Source organism: Tasmannia lanceolata, unplaced genomic scaffold (assembly GCF_043159265.1).
Source record: "Tasmannia lanceolata isolate RefF3 unplaced genomic scaffold, GAP_Taslan_0.1 ptg000008l, whole genome shotgun sequence".
NCBI lineage: Eukaryota > Viridiplantae > Streptophyta > Magnoliopsida > Canellales > Winteraceae > Tasmannia > Tasmannia lanceolata.
This window is the reverse complement of record NW_027518685.1, coordinates 30413073-30428551: the sequence shown is the minus strand read 5'-3', so window position 1 is coordinate 30428551 and position 15479 is coordinate 30413073. Positions and strand designations below refer to the sequence as shown.

At 36.7% G+C, this 15479-nt stretch overlaps 1 protein-coding gene across 1 annotated transcript; it reads right to left on the bottom strand.

Moving 5' to 3' along the window:
- Window positions 1-614: 614 nt before the first annotated feature.
- LOC143885144 (uncharacterized) lies at window positions 615-14989 on the bottom strand. Its single transcript, XM_077389161.1, has 13 exons — window positions 14797-14989; window positions 14659-14720; window positions 10262-10339; window positions 9328-9409; window positions 8773-8843; window positions 8232-8333; window positions 7471-7560; window positions 7004-7078; window positions 6882-6914; window positions 4739-4816; window positions 2061-2129; window positions 1096-1208; window positions 615-978 (listed from the first exon to the last, which is right to left on the bottom strand). Exons 1-13 carry the CDS (start codon window positions 14849-14851, stop codon window positions 957-959), a joined length of 930 nt encoding a protein of 309 aa, XP_077245276.1. The 5' UTR covers window positions 14852-14989; the 3' UTR covers window positions 615-956.
- Window positions 14990-15479: the final 490 nt, after the last annotated feature.

Below are 15479 nucleotides of genomic sequence, written 5' to 3'. Positions count from 1 at the left end.
ACCCGCAAGGGAAGAAGAGTGAAGTAAACAAACTTCAGAAAAAATAAACAAAAAAGGATGAAGTAAGTGCAACAAGGGCAAGTCAACGAGAAAAAGGACCTTCACTCGCGTTCTGTCTTCGAGTCTTGGTTCAGTTCGTTCCTCTCTCACATCTATGACTCTTGACCTGTAAGAGAATGATGCTAACTTGACGATAATTTAACCATACTCCAAACAAAGCATTATTAATTTTCCTCAAGTTTCAACTAAGCACTTTGCTTGTGAAAAGGTTCAGATTATCCCAATGGCTCTAGTGAAAACTAAAACTTGGATTGAATGAGAATCACTGCACATTATCCCCGAATATTCATAGATAAATCAGTCTAAGAAACCCTATTTAATCAAAAACTAAACAATTTTCCTCAAGGAAGGTGGGAAATCAACAGCTCACAGAGTATCATGATCAAACTAACAATTTAGTTTCCTTGATCATTAGAACTAATATTTGATTTCAGATTTGAGAAAACAGCATGGAACCCCCTCAAGATGCTTTTGGGAAGGTATCGCTCCCATGTAATATAGGAAAGCTGAGGAAATGGAATAAACATATTCCGATAAAAGATTCACCAAAGAAATTAAGCAATAGACAAATACATGATCTAAAATTTCACAAATTACAGTGCTCTCTTTATTTTCGAGGGAACAATACTACTGCAATCTGCGGTGTATCGATATTCGGAAAAAATATATATGGGTACATACACATAGATTTTAACATTGCATTCTTTTTTTCACATCACTTAAACAAGCAGTTGGTTTCCTTCTAAGCAACATAATCTAGCAGTTACTATATAATATGCATAGGCCTCGTTTCTTTGCTGATAAATGCGGACGTACCTCCAGTTCATGCAAAGAACTCTGCTTCCATGTCAGTTTTCTTCAGTGGTATACATTCTTTCGTTATTAACACACTGAAATCAGCACTTGATGGAGGCAGTCCTACAAAAACATCAATTTATTTATAACCAACGCCTCCCCCATCACACGCACAAACACACAAAAAAAAAAGGAATAAAAAGTCCCGACACAATAAAATTAGAAAGTTCTGGTTGAAACCTGGTCACACTTCTTGGTGTGTTATCCAAGCTAATAATGTCATCTTGAGGGGATGCATCGATTTTGGGATTGTCATTCTCTGACCATAAGGTGTCAGCTATCTGCTGAAGACCCTGAAAGTGAAAGCAAACATGATTGCATATCAAGGCAAGTTTGAATTTCTTCAGCTTTTCATTAAGGCCCTGTCTGGGTTGCAAGAAAAACATTTCTGACGGAAAAAAAAATTGTTTCTTTCCATAATTTAGAGGGAAATGATTATGCTTATGGTTAATTTAGAGGGATATTATCATAAATTGAAGCTCCCTCTAAGTAATCATGGAATAGGGTTGGCTCAAGTCAATCTTTTTTTGTGTAAAAAAGTACGAAAAACTAGAAATATTTTTCTTTTCCAAATTTTCCAAAAAAATCTTGGAATCCAAATGGGCCTTAAGTTCTTGACCAGCGAATCCATGTAAATATCAAAATCAATTGAAACCCTGCCGTTAAGATCCATGTAACTATGCATGATGAGACTTGAATAGATGCTAATGCAAAATATGATTGTTATAAATAAATACAACAACGGGAAACTGTGATACAAATTTTGCAATATGTAAAAGCATGGAGTCCAGTGTTAATGCCCTAGCAGGGGACAAGCATGCAACCAAGCTCCATATGCATATGCATGGAGTCGAAAAAGTGGAATGGTAGAATCTACATAAATTATGTGTCATAACCAAGGATTCAAATTTCGGTTTTGGTTTCGGTCTCGGTCCCTAACAAAACCGATTTTTTAAAAAAAAATTTGGTCATTTCAGCCGAAATTTTAAAAATTTTGGCTGATATGACCCAATTTCGTCCAAAATTTATGCCGAAATCCGAGATTTTGAAATTTCGGTCCAAATTTCGGATTTCGGCCGAAATTTAAAACCATGGTCATAACGGGAAAAGGAACAGAAGAATAAGGAAACAATTTATGAGAAAACCTTCAGACTGTTGTTCCCTGTAGATTCCAAGAGCAGACGATGCTTCTCAGTAGTAGGCTTTGGCATATCCTGCCAGGCATTTTACGACAGAATTAGATTAACAAAGTTGAAAGTATAAACTGAAAGTATTAGCCAATGAAGTGGACAGCATAGACTCAAGATAAAAGCAACTCAGCAAGCTCAACAAGTGGAAACAAAAAGAGCATGAACCTTTTTTTCTTTTTCTTGAGAGAATCAGAAAGTACATAATCCTAAATGAAGTAGACATAAGGAAAAGTCAACGTATCAAAGCTCAAAAGTCGGCCAAAACATATCAATTTTGGATGGCATGTTTTCACTTCTTGTTTCTTTAATTTTTTATTTTTATTTTTTTTTTTGGAATGGCAGCTGCTTGATTTTTGAAAGGTCTCAAGGTCCCTCACAAAACCCTGTACTGGGAAGAAAATGGGACAAAGGTAAGTTAGATCAGATCAAAGGGAAATGAAGTAAGGGTTTTTGCTACACACGGAGAGATATTAATCGCACGGAAGAGAAAAAACAGATAAATGAAGTTAGGGTTTTTGCTACACAAAGAAATACGAGGAAAGACAAGTAATTGCACAACACGGGAAAAACGATAATCGACTTAATCGCAACATGCAATTAACAAACAAGAAAAAGTTGAGATAATCGCAACTTGCGATTAGCAAACAAGAAAACAACATGAGAGAATTGCATCTTGCAATTAAAAGATGAGGCTAGGATTAGAATGGGAGCTAATCGCAATATGTGATTAACGTTATAGCAGAAAAAAGATGAGATCTGAGGTCGAAGAGAGAGAAATAATGGGTGCATAGAGAGATTTTGGAATGTCCGAGAGAAAAAATAAATAAAGATGAAAGGTAGAGAAATATGGTGAGAGAGAGATGCCGAGAAACCAAATAGAGAAACCCAAACCAAGGGGGAGTTTTCACGCAAACAAAAAAGGGAAAACAAAGGATACCGAGATATGGGGAGAGATTTTAGAGAGATTTGAGAAGAAAGATTTCGGAAAATCAAACACAAAAAGGAGCAGAGGGGTAGCAGCGAGAAAGAGAATGGTGTGGATGATGGATAGACTCTTCTTCTTTCCTTCTTTCCCTGGATCTTTAAACCTAAAGCTCTGATACCATGTTAGAAATGAGATTAGGGTTAGAAGAAGAAGAAGAAGAAGAATAGAGAGATGGAGAGTATCCACTAAAGGGAGCTCCACATGTATACAATGTATATATAGGCCCAAATAGGGCATCCAATGTACAATGACAATAATACCTCCTATCCTACAACTAATGACTAAACTACCCTTACATGTTATTCAACAAAGTTGATTGAATGTATCTACGGTAAATTTATCGTAAGTATCCCTTAGTAATTTTTTGCATATTTGGAAGGTTAACTTACCAAGTAGGAAACCAATAATATATATACTCTATATCTCACATACTCGAGTCTATCCTTGGAGAAAGAGACATTCATTTCATAGTGACCCTAAACGGCTAAATGTCTTTATCTTCTTCTTCACTTGTTATTTTCCCTTTTCTTTGTTTCAATAGCAACCACATCATATCAGAGCTTTGAAGCTCTGATACTATCTTCCTTGTGCTTGACATTAAAAGAAAAGGTTGAAATTGTTGATGGCAAAAGTTGTTCTTGGATAAAGGGTGGTCGGTCTTCATATTATCTGGTATGTGCTGAGTGATCTCTTCACCACTTTCCGCATTGTGCTACACATATAATCATTCCGTGAAGCCCAGATGATATTGTTCGAATTATATCAAACTCCTTTAATCTCGAAGGGAATAAGATCTATGTAGAGTTATGGTTCATGCTTCTTGACTCCCAGAATTCAAGGTCAGGGGGCTCCCAGCATGTACTTGCCAGAATGGAATAAGATAGCTGACCAGGCAGAAGTTTCCTAGTAGTCCTCTTCTTACTGTTCTAGTGTTTTATGAACAACCAAAGTTAGCTAGTGCATGGGTACTTAACAATCCAAGAATAAAAACAAATATTCTATCTAGGCATTTCTTACCTGACAGCAGTCGAGTGCAAGATGTGTTCAGACACAAGTTCGACCATCACCATGACAATAACTTGAATAGTGTAAAAAAGTTAAAAAAAAAAGAAGAAGAGTTCAGTCCTGAAGCAAATTAAGCAATTCCACAAAGGAAGTTGTATAGCGTAAACAGAACCAAAGAGAGAGATGTCCCAGCAGTAATAACACAAGCAATATCACAATGTTGTAATAAATAACAATTTGCATACTTCTATAATTAATCTTGGCCATCACACAGCCCCTGTTTATTTAGGATTATGACATCCGATTGCCAGCTCCAAACCGATTAGTGGACTCAAAATTACATTTAAATTTGAGTCCAATAATCGGTTTGGCCCTCACAATCGGTTGTAATAATCTTAAACAAACAGGGCCTTAATGTGGCTCCTGATTGATAACTTGCAAGGTGAATATCAATAAAGAGCATTTCATGTGACTAGGACTTTATCATGTTATATAGACTCTATAAATACCACTGCTGAAGAAAACAGTATTTAGGCAATTGGGTGAACACTGAACACTGAACAGAATGCTACACCCAATATCTCAGATGTACAGAAAAATTAAACAATAAATTAAAGTAGAAAGTACTAAAATTTATTCCAACCTTCAAAAGTTCGAACATTTTCCCATCTCTAGGACCAGCGAACTGGCAAAGGTACCAAACACCAGCATTTGCAAAATCCTGTTAACACTATCACGTCAGTGTCTCTACAAGATGGAAATATATCAAAATCCTACCAACTATGCACCTTCCTCTAAGTATGACATTTGATAAACTGTCTACAAGATGATGCCAAGTAGATTAGTGGTTATGATCTAACATGACAGAGAACATGTCCTGAAAATTGCAACCAAGAACACTCTCACATATAGGAGCACACTTTCATTTCAAAAAACTTGTCGCTAAAAGGAAAAAAACCCGTGGCAAACATGAATTACAAGGTGGTTTGTGCTAAAGCTGCTCTATATAAAAGCTAAGAAAAAAAATGCACCCAATACCAGCAAGCAACAAAGCGGTGCTTATTAAAATTACTTAACAGGAACATGTTAATGTTACCAACAGGTATGGATAATAAAAGACAATAAAAAATTCACATTTTCATACGAAACATCATGTTTCTTGTGTTATGAGATAGAATGTGTCCTTTTAATGCCTTAAAAACCATTCTATTTTCATTAGTCCTTAAGTATTATTAATACATTGGTAAGCATTTTCGCTTATATGATCTTTTTATCACATGAGAATTATTAATGTGTTATATGTATACATTGAGATAAATTATTTTTTTGAAAAAGAAAAAGATTATTCCTCTAACTCCGGTATGCTTGCATCTTAACGTGGTACCCTAGCAGAAAATCGAGGATTGTAACTGTTAAAGCACTCGAGAATAAAAAAAGCAGTCTTGTAATTCACCCTTAAACCGGCCAAACCTCAATGCTTTCATTTCACCCATATTCTAATCATCACAAAGTTGCTTGTCCACTCCACACTAAGCAATGTCATCCATCATCAATACCAGCCTCTCAGCCAGCTACTCAGTTTCCTCCTCCAAGCATTCTTGTCCTTGAAAGGACCTAGAGATAGCTACTTATTTCAATCCATCTTTCCTAAAAAGGTTAGGTCACAGCCACCTTGTCAGGGAAAAACTTTGCAATTTTACATAAAACTAAGGTTCGCAAAACCTAAACCTGGGGTTGGACTCAAGACTACAAGTCATGGTTTTAAGCTTTCACTGATATGTGTCGATTTCGGCCAACATGCGTCAACTTCCGTGGAGACTCCAAAGCCCGTACCGAAATCCAAAGTTTGATTTCTTACATGCAGCTACATAACCAAGAAAGCTCATATATCCAAGAAATATTAATGCGCATTCCATTAATAAGATAAGTAAGTTGTTTTAAACGATAATAAGATGAGTAAGTTGAAAAGTAAAAGAAATGGTACGATCAACAGCTTTCAAAGTAAAAGAAATGGTACGATCAGCAGCTTTCAAAATATGTAAAATATCTATGTTTAGAATGAACCTAACTATCCCAAAAATGTGAGGCAAAGCATGTCACTATATCCAAGAAATATTAATGCACATTCCATTAATAAGATGAGAAGTTTTTAAAATTGGATAACAAGATGAGTAAGTTTTTAAAACGGCACGATCATCCGACAAAATATGTAAAACATCTATGCTTAGAATGAACCTTTTTTTTAACGATGATGCTTAGAATGAACTTTACTATTCCAAACATGTGCGACAAAGCATGTCACTAGGTGTTCAATCTTGTTAAATCCTTATAGATGGTAGTCTTGCTTATGTGATGATTTAAGTGTGCTATTCTAGCATTTCCTGAAATTGCATCTTAATTATCCATCATTTCCATGCACTTACATAAAATTTCATGATTTTTTACAAGATTTCTATAAGCCTTCAAAAACTTCCACGAAGTACTTTTTTTTAATAGCATTAAAATTTACTCATCAGTCCACCACTACATAAAGTCCCGATCAAGGTGATCAGGCTACAGCTGCATGAGCTGGACTAAAAGGAATCCATAAAACATATTAAACTCAGAATTCAAAATTTATTTTTCCAGTTGCAAACTTCCTTCTATATAAGCAATAGAATAGCTACCATTCAAAATAAAAGCAATAGAATAGCTAAGTGATCATCTTGCAGCCAGAGAATCAAAACAAAATTTTGGATTCTATCTATCATTCCATAAAAAGCACAAAAAACAAGTTCAAGGCTCACCTGTTTGCTTTCCAAGGTACCTATCTTCCCATCCTGAAAGAAGAAATTGAAATTTGGATGAATGTAGAAGCAAGAATGCTAAGTAATAATGATTCAAATTATCTTTTTGAAACAAGACTCACCAGACCAAGGACCATGTTTTGCAATGACCCTAAATCAAAGCCAATTTGAGAAAGATCGGCACGAACATCAGTAACCTGATAGACAAATTTTTAAGCCTGTTACCTAAATGATTCGAAATTGCACAAAAGAACTCATGATTGTGTTTTAAAGGCACTCGTGTTATGGTGAAAACTGCATCAACATTGAAATTGATTTGAAATAGACATTGTTGAAGTGAACTAGCACCATCCTCGAAAAAGTCTCAACTCAACTCAACTAAGCCTTTGTCCCAAACTAGTTGGGGTCGGCACCATCCTCGAAAAAGTAAATAAAAAAAACTAGAGGGCATTACTATCCTTCAATTTTGGGAGCTCTTGGATAAGAAACCCAGTCTGTGTGCCTCACATGGCCCAATAAGATCCCAAGATGCCATCTCACCAACTTAAAATTTACAAAATGACGGGAGATATTCATTAGTAAAATGCACCTCGTTCTTGATTAATTTTGACATCTCTTTCTGCTCATCCAGTTTTCCATCCAAGTTCTCGATTCGCTGTGTCAAATGCTTCTTTGCAGCCTGAACAATGAAAGCAATGTTAGTGTGAGATCCACATAAAATTGCGTAATTATTATGATAATGGAAGAAGCAATGTTCAAAAAGAACATCTAAAGTCAAAATCTGGTTGAGTTTTCCAGTATATGATGCCTGCCACTATTAAGGTGCCAGAAGGGACAGAGTAGATCATTTCAAGCATCGTGGCAATGAAAACTTTAACAGTTCATTCACTCCAACCACATGCACAAAAATTATGCTAATAGTTATATTTGCATTCTCCTGAAAGTGTTAAAAACGCTTCATATATTTTGAGGTGAAGGGTCAAGATTTATAGCAGTGTTAAAAACCCTTCATATATTTTGAGGTAAAGGGTCAAGATTAATAGCCTTTATCATGGAACAACTATAAATCTGGATGTATACTTCCAATCAGGTAATTTACACAATCCTAAAGGTAAAATCTCGAGAGATGAACTGGCAAAGCATAAGTTCAGACCTGCCACTTGTCAATCAATCCACGTTGCAGTTACACAAGAATGTGGACAGGCTAACTACCAATTACTTGCCTTCATTCCAACTAATTTTGCATTGCACGATGCCTTGAGGAGGCTTAACATTTTATATAGCAAATTTCTTTGCAGGAAAAGATATGAAAAGGGAAATGCAAAAAGTATTTGTGATGCAGAAACTTACAGCAAGAGAAGCAGATATTTGCTCCAAATTTTTTGTCATGCTCGAAACAGCATTTGCCATATTACGCTTGGTTACATACATAAGATCTGATAAGGACAGCCCCTAAAATACAAACAGAAAAAGAACATGTCAGTCTTGTATGTGCATTCACGAAAACATAAACACGTTTACTGATTTATTTATTTATTTATTTGAATTGCATGGACATTTTTACTGATTTTCTTTTTCTTTTTTTGAATGGTATGGACATGTTTACCGAGAAGCAAACAAAACAAGGTCTGAGGCCTTCATGATGGTAATACCACTAACAAAATTATGAAAAGATTAATACTCACAATAGATGGATAAACATGATACTACTACTTCACCTTTCAAACATGATACTACTTAGTAAAGTTGATACTTTTTATGCATAAAATACACAAATCTTTAGGAAAACAGTTATACAAAAACATGAAACTATGTAACTGGTAAAAAAAGGACATGGCTTTATTAATGTTGACCAACAAAAATAAGTAGTTATTTGTGATAGAACACGTACTTTCCACCACATGTATCCATAGCCCAACGCCCCCAATGCGGCAGCAGGCACTGCAAGAGACGTAATGCTTCCTGGCGGAAGAAAATAATGTGTAGTCAATAAGTTGAAAATGAATGTTATCCAGGAGCGAGGCAGAATGTCCAACCAAATTTTTGGCCCCGAAATCAAATCAACAACATGCACACTTCCCAAAAAATGAAATTTTGTTAAGACAAGAAAGTAGAGATTAGATCAAAAAAATTACAAAAGTTGAAATAAGTGAGGATACGTAGTTTTCTTATGCATACTAATGTAATAACAACAGAACCTGTAATGTCCTGCTACTTCATATTTAAAAGTAAAAAAGTTAAAACCAATAAATTTTAAGTAATTGAATTTAGAAATTTCACAAAAGTTGAAATAAGTGAGGATACGTAGTTTTCTTATGCATACTAATGTAATAACAACAGAACCTGTAATGTCCTGCTACTTCATATTTAAAAGTAAAAAAGTTAAAACCAATAAATTTTAAGTAATTGAATTTAGAAATTTCACAAGCAATCATATAAGAGATACCCATTTGGCTAGAATTTCCGTTGAGAACAGTTATTGGACGTGCTGTGGCTAGTTGTCGGACCTCCGTTGCTAACCGACGCACCTACAAGATCATCAAGAGGAAGGCTAGAAGATAAAACAAAACCAATTATAATTTTAAAGGGGGAATTGAATTTTTATTAAGAAATATGAATCCCCAATGCCAGGATGGCCCCAAAGCAATGAAATACAGAGATGTGTTTACTAACAAACCAACATACCTACTAAAAATAAAAACAGCTCACTTACCCCGATGCAAAATCTAATTATCATCTAATGTTTTAGAGAACAAACTTTGCATTAATTCTGGATAGCAGTGATAGGATGTATGAAATCAACAGTGAGTATACGGTAAAACACACAGAGAAAACTTAGGGAATTTGAGTATACGTTAAAACGCACAGAGAAAGCTTAGGGAATGAACATGTAGAAAATAAACAAAACAGAAGTAACAAGAAAAATAATAGAACCTATATGTTTACATAAAGTGTGGAAAAAAGAAGTGAATTCTTATCTAAACATTGCACAACCTACATGTTTACATAAACTAATGGAAAAAGAAGTGATTTGTTATCTATAAACATTGCATAATCTACATTTTTACATAAACTAATGGAAAAAGAAGTGATCTGTTATCTATAAACATTGCACACTGATTGTAATAAGTCATACATATATTACAATGGTGACTTCAACAAGCAGCATTAGTCACCTCTTCTAATCTTGAACAATGAGAATTCATCAAAGAAACAGGAGAAACAGAGGAAAGGGATAATAAATACCATCCAGGAGAAAAAAGTGCAGAAAAGAAGAGATGGAGTTTACTGGAAACATGTTTTTAAGACTTCAATTGTAATGGTGCTACTGTTGGAGTAAGATATGTTCGCTCTTGAGGTTACTAGAAAAAAGAAGTTACCTGCGCAGTAAGCGCATCAGAGTAATCAGAGTCGCTGTTTGAGGGATCTCCAGATTTCTCCAATCCTTTCAGTAATTTCTGAGCCAATAAAACAGAAGAAAAATTGTGATGACATGTTTACGGGGAAAGACATCTATTCAGAAATAAATAAATAAAAACACCCAAGAAAAGAAAAGGAAAAAAAGACTATGCTACATGGATTCTTCTGAATGGGTGAAGTACCATTATCTGACATGTGTGGGATTTCAATGCTTTACGACACTTTTTTCAAGGATGGATTTTATTAAAAAGGGACGAGATGGCTCAAAGCAATAGAAGCAAAAACAAACCCATTAATCTAAGGGGAAAGAAGATGAAATGAGAGCATGATCGTGCTCCATCCCAGATTACTTATGCTTATCAGCCGAGCCATTGGCTGATCTAAGGATGGGATATGCGCAAAGGAGATACACATCTGCTTACTAAGATCATGAATGTGAGGGATGCAGTTTGCAAATCTCTAAGGCCCCAATGAGCTGTTGATAGCCCAAGAAACAACACTTGGTTGAATCACCCTCCACCCAAATCTTTTTACCTTGGAATTCTAACACTTCTAGATTTCTTTACATCGTTTTTTAATTAATACTACTAAAAACAAATTTAGAGTTACCACAGGTTTTGAGTTTTATTGTCCTAATAGTAAGTTTTTTTATATGGAAATACAGAATAACATTTACTTAGCCTATTAATGAATACTACTAAAAACAATTTTAGAGTTACTACAGGTTTTGAGTTTTGTTATCCTAATAGTAAGTTTTTAATATGGAAATACAGCAGTACATTTACTTAGCCTATTAATACTCCCATTATATATACCACCATTTATAACAATATCAGTATGTAAAATTATAAATCTTTTGAATTGATTAAAATATATTCTTTAATAATTAGAATTAAGAAGAAAAGACAGAGAACAAAGACACATGACCGAGATGGTCAAGGGCAGTCCAAAGGCCTGCATGGAACACTCAATCCTCTTCCACAAGGGGAAAACATCAGTAATAAGCATGACTGCCTATCAACTCCACTAGGGGTGAGATCATCAATTTTGAAGTAGTTCGATCAGTAAACACGCAAGAGAATTACGTGATTCAGTTGTAGCTTATCAAAAAATTCATCAATACGTTGGCAAGTCCCCAAGGGTTTCTGAGAGAACGATATTAAGTGAATTCCCTCAACAATGAGGGAACCCCTAACAGAATGCCACATCTCAAGCCGAGGGCTTTGGCTTCATTCAACTTTTTAATGCAACTGGGACCCCAGAACATCGTGATCATGGATAATCCCTCCACAAGTCTTGGGCCTCAGGTTCCCCATGCTTAATCCATCAAAATTGAGCTTGATGGATCCAATAGAGGAAGACCACCTCGGCAATGGAGAGGATCTCTCTGAGGAGATGACTCCAAAAAAATCACATGAGATGCAAAGGTCGGAGGCAGGGATGCCTTTGAAGTCTTTCCTAGACATAGCCCCAGACAAAATAAAGCTAAAATAGAAATATTTGATTTTTTGTTAACAGATCCTTTCAGATGGAATTTCTTTGTCCGGGAGACTTTCTTCATTTTCCCAAACTTTCTTCATCTTTCCTTTGGGGAGCCATCATCTTTATCATCCTTCTCCTAGAAGAGAAAGGTCTTCTCCCTTTAGGGAGTCTCTGGGAAGAGATCCTAAAGGGACCTTCAGAAAGTCTCTGCAAGAGATTCTAAAGGAATTTTTTTCATCCTTCTCATGAAAGAGAAAGGTCTTCTTCCCCGTAGAAAATCTGCAAAAGAACGAAAGAAAAAAAAAATGTTAGCCCAAATCTTTTCTCACCTTTCTCTCTTCTTTTCCTTATGCTTCTCCTTTCGCGTAGCTTTTTCTCCTAGAAGATCTGGTACCCTTTGCGTAGCTTTTTCTCCCCAGGATTGGATCCGGATCCTTTTCCAAAGGATCTTTCCTCTATTTATAGAGGTCTTTTGAAGCAGTTAGCAAGTGCCACCTCATCCCTTACTTTCACTTCACGATCTCAAGTTTCCCTCCTTGGAGCCATTGTGGGTGCCACCTCATCCCAAATCCAGGATCACACGATCTCAAGTTTCCCTCCTTGGAGAACTTATAAGGGAAAGTTGATAGATATGCAAAGTGATGAATTTCTCATCCAAATTTTAGAAAAATCGTATCTCCACAATGAGATATTGCAAGCTTTAGAAGGTAGAATAGTTAGAATCCAGAGTAAAATATAAATCCAGTACCTGACAAGCAAGGAGGATCAAATCACCAAGTTTAAAGTGAAGATGACGAAGAGAGGACTCATACGAATGTGATAAAGTGCATTGTTTTTCTTACAGGTAGTGGGAGCGATCATTGTAGCTAGGTGAAGGGGTCGTGGGTGTCGTAGTTGGATCGCGGTTAGAGAGATCTTTGAGGGTAGAAAGATTATCCGAAAAATTCGCGTTCGAGGTGGAGCTTTGCATCAAGGATGATCTGAGATGGGAATAAAATCGAGTTATATCCAGTTTAAAATCGGCAGGTTTGACGAAAAGGGCAATTTCACCCTATGGCAGATGAGGGTCCTTGTTCAACGGGACCTGGCTAAGGCATTGAAGGGAAAGGATTGGAAGCTAGAGAAGATGGCGGATGCTGAGTGGGAAGACATTGAGTCAAAGGCGGTCAGCACAATTCGGCTATGTCTGGCGGATAATGTTGTGTTTAAAGTTATGGAAGAAGAAGAAGCGTCTGAAGCATGAGAGAAGTTGGAAAACCTTTAAATGTCAGGAAAACTTGGCCCACCAATTGTATCTGAAGCGGGAGTTGTACGGGTTGAAGATGCAGAAAGGCGAGAATCTTCTGGAACGCATTATTGTTTTCAACGAGCTTGTGGATCAGCTCCACAATGTTGATGAAAAGTTGATGGAAGAATATACTAGGTCCTTTTATTTCTTACTTAGCTTTTGGATTTGTATGACAACCTGATGACAGCTTTATTGTATGGTAAAGAAACATTGAAGTTAGAAGAAGTGACGACGTCACTCATATCGAATGAGATGCGGAAGAAATATGTTCTTGATGGGAGTCAAGAGCATGGGCAACTTGTCTGTGGTGGGAATCAAAAAGCAAGGTCATCTGACAGAGGATCATGAAAAGACAAGGAAAAAACAAGTCAAGATCCAGGGTCAACAAAAAGTGCGTGCAATGTTATCATTGCAAGGAATATGACTACTGGTGTTCATAGGATCTCGAAGGCTAGTTGGAAATAGAGTGGTGGCATGCCCAGGCATAAGGTCTCTTTCACAATCGGTGCAGAGATGGGTTTCCAGGATGCAGACGACTGGAAGGAGATGACGGTACCTACCTCGGGGTGGATGAATCAAGATCACTCTCCACTCAACAGGTCAGCAGCTGCACCTGTGCGCCGGCCGTGTTGGCTGAATCAGGTGGAGTCTGAACCAAGATGATTTGATGGTGTGAAGTTGATTCTTCAGAAGGCCAATGATGATCTGGGACGATAGCGGACTGATGGCGACATCAACGGGTAATATTCAAGTGATTGGGAAACAAGTCAAAGTGGAGATTGTTGGGAAAGTTGCCTTATTTTCCAGGTTTCCTTTTTTGGTGGGAAGGTAAAAATAAGAAAGGAGCCTCTTTTAGGTTTTTGGAATAACCTGGATTTAAAGAGTATCAAATCACATGATCCATGGTGCGGTGACTATTGAGAGAAATCCGAGTGTCCGTTTCTCGTGGGGCTTGAGAGGATAAAGGGAGAGAGGGAGAGAGAAGATATTTTCTTGTCGGGTTTTTTCTTGGGTTTCTCTCGAGTTACTCTCGGGTATAGTCATCCTTGAGGGGGCAAGAAAAAGGTTGCAATTTGTAGGTGTGCGTGTCTACATGGTGTTCCCATTGTAATCCTTGTATTTTGTTTTCTCACGGTGGAAGATCGTGATCCCACCCGCGGATGCAGAAATCATAGCCAAACCACGAAAAATCTAGGTGTGCATCTTGTGGCTTGTGATTATTTTCTACTTTTCCGTTTATTTGTGCACGATTGGATCGGATTTGCCTGGCGGTTTTTCTCAATAGACACTAATGCCCCTTTTGACAAACAATACGACAATAAATGTAAAAAATAAAAGAAATTACTGAGCTTTCACTCTAGGATGGGTTCAAATGTTCTCAAATCTCAATGAGCGACTACTCTACGTATAATGACACCTATGCAAAATTAGCAATAAATATGTTCAAAATCCAAGCAGTTCACACGATTCCAACTAAAACTTTCTCAACAAATGACCTTAAAGAAATCAATAACCATATGCAAATATCGAACTAACAAAATAACCCTAAAAAAGAAGTAAACAGAACAAGATGCACATATAACTGACCTGAAGCTCGCCCAATATATCCGATAATTTACCATTTTTCAGCACAATCGAGCCAGTATACCCTACAAAAAAAATTCAAAACGAATAAAAAAACACAGTCAGATTCGAGAAAAAGAGAACGAATTGGATCGAAGGTACCTGCTCCGACCAAGATCAGGATCTTGGATAACCCTATTCCGGTTTGCATCGACATAGCGATCTCTATCAAACTGGAATTATCAGAAACCCTAACCCTAACCTTTCCTAACCCTAAATTGAAGCCTTTTCTACGTAAAGATAGCTCTCATCAGGGCAGGGTTTCTCTTCTCCCTTGCTGGTTTTAAGGCTCTCTGATTTATATGAGTGTCAATACTAAATTGAAGGCTTGCCAATCGAAGTCATCTATAATCTCGAATGTAATTACACGTGGCAGTTGAGGTTAGTTCTATTGAGTTTATCGAGCTGGGCCCACTATGGATCAAAATGATTTTGGATCAGTGAGCCCCACTGGAATTCAATGGGGTAGATTTAACTAGGAATCAAATGACTGATATTGAGATCATGACACGTATGACATTCAAAGGCTAAGCCCATCGTTGGTGGGCCCACAAGAACTCTTTTGAGTTTTTGGCAAGTTGGTCCAAGTCTCCAAGCCCACATGTTTTCCAAACAAAAAGGTTAGATATTTTAATAGGGCTAATGATATTGACACTACAATTTTGTATAGAGCACTTCTACCAAAACGGGTTCCCGTTTTGTAAAACAAGACGGGGAAACACCATTGGTACACATCCACAAAGAGACGATAAAGAGGACTCGAAATCCCCATTAAGCACAACAAA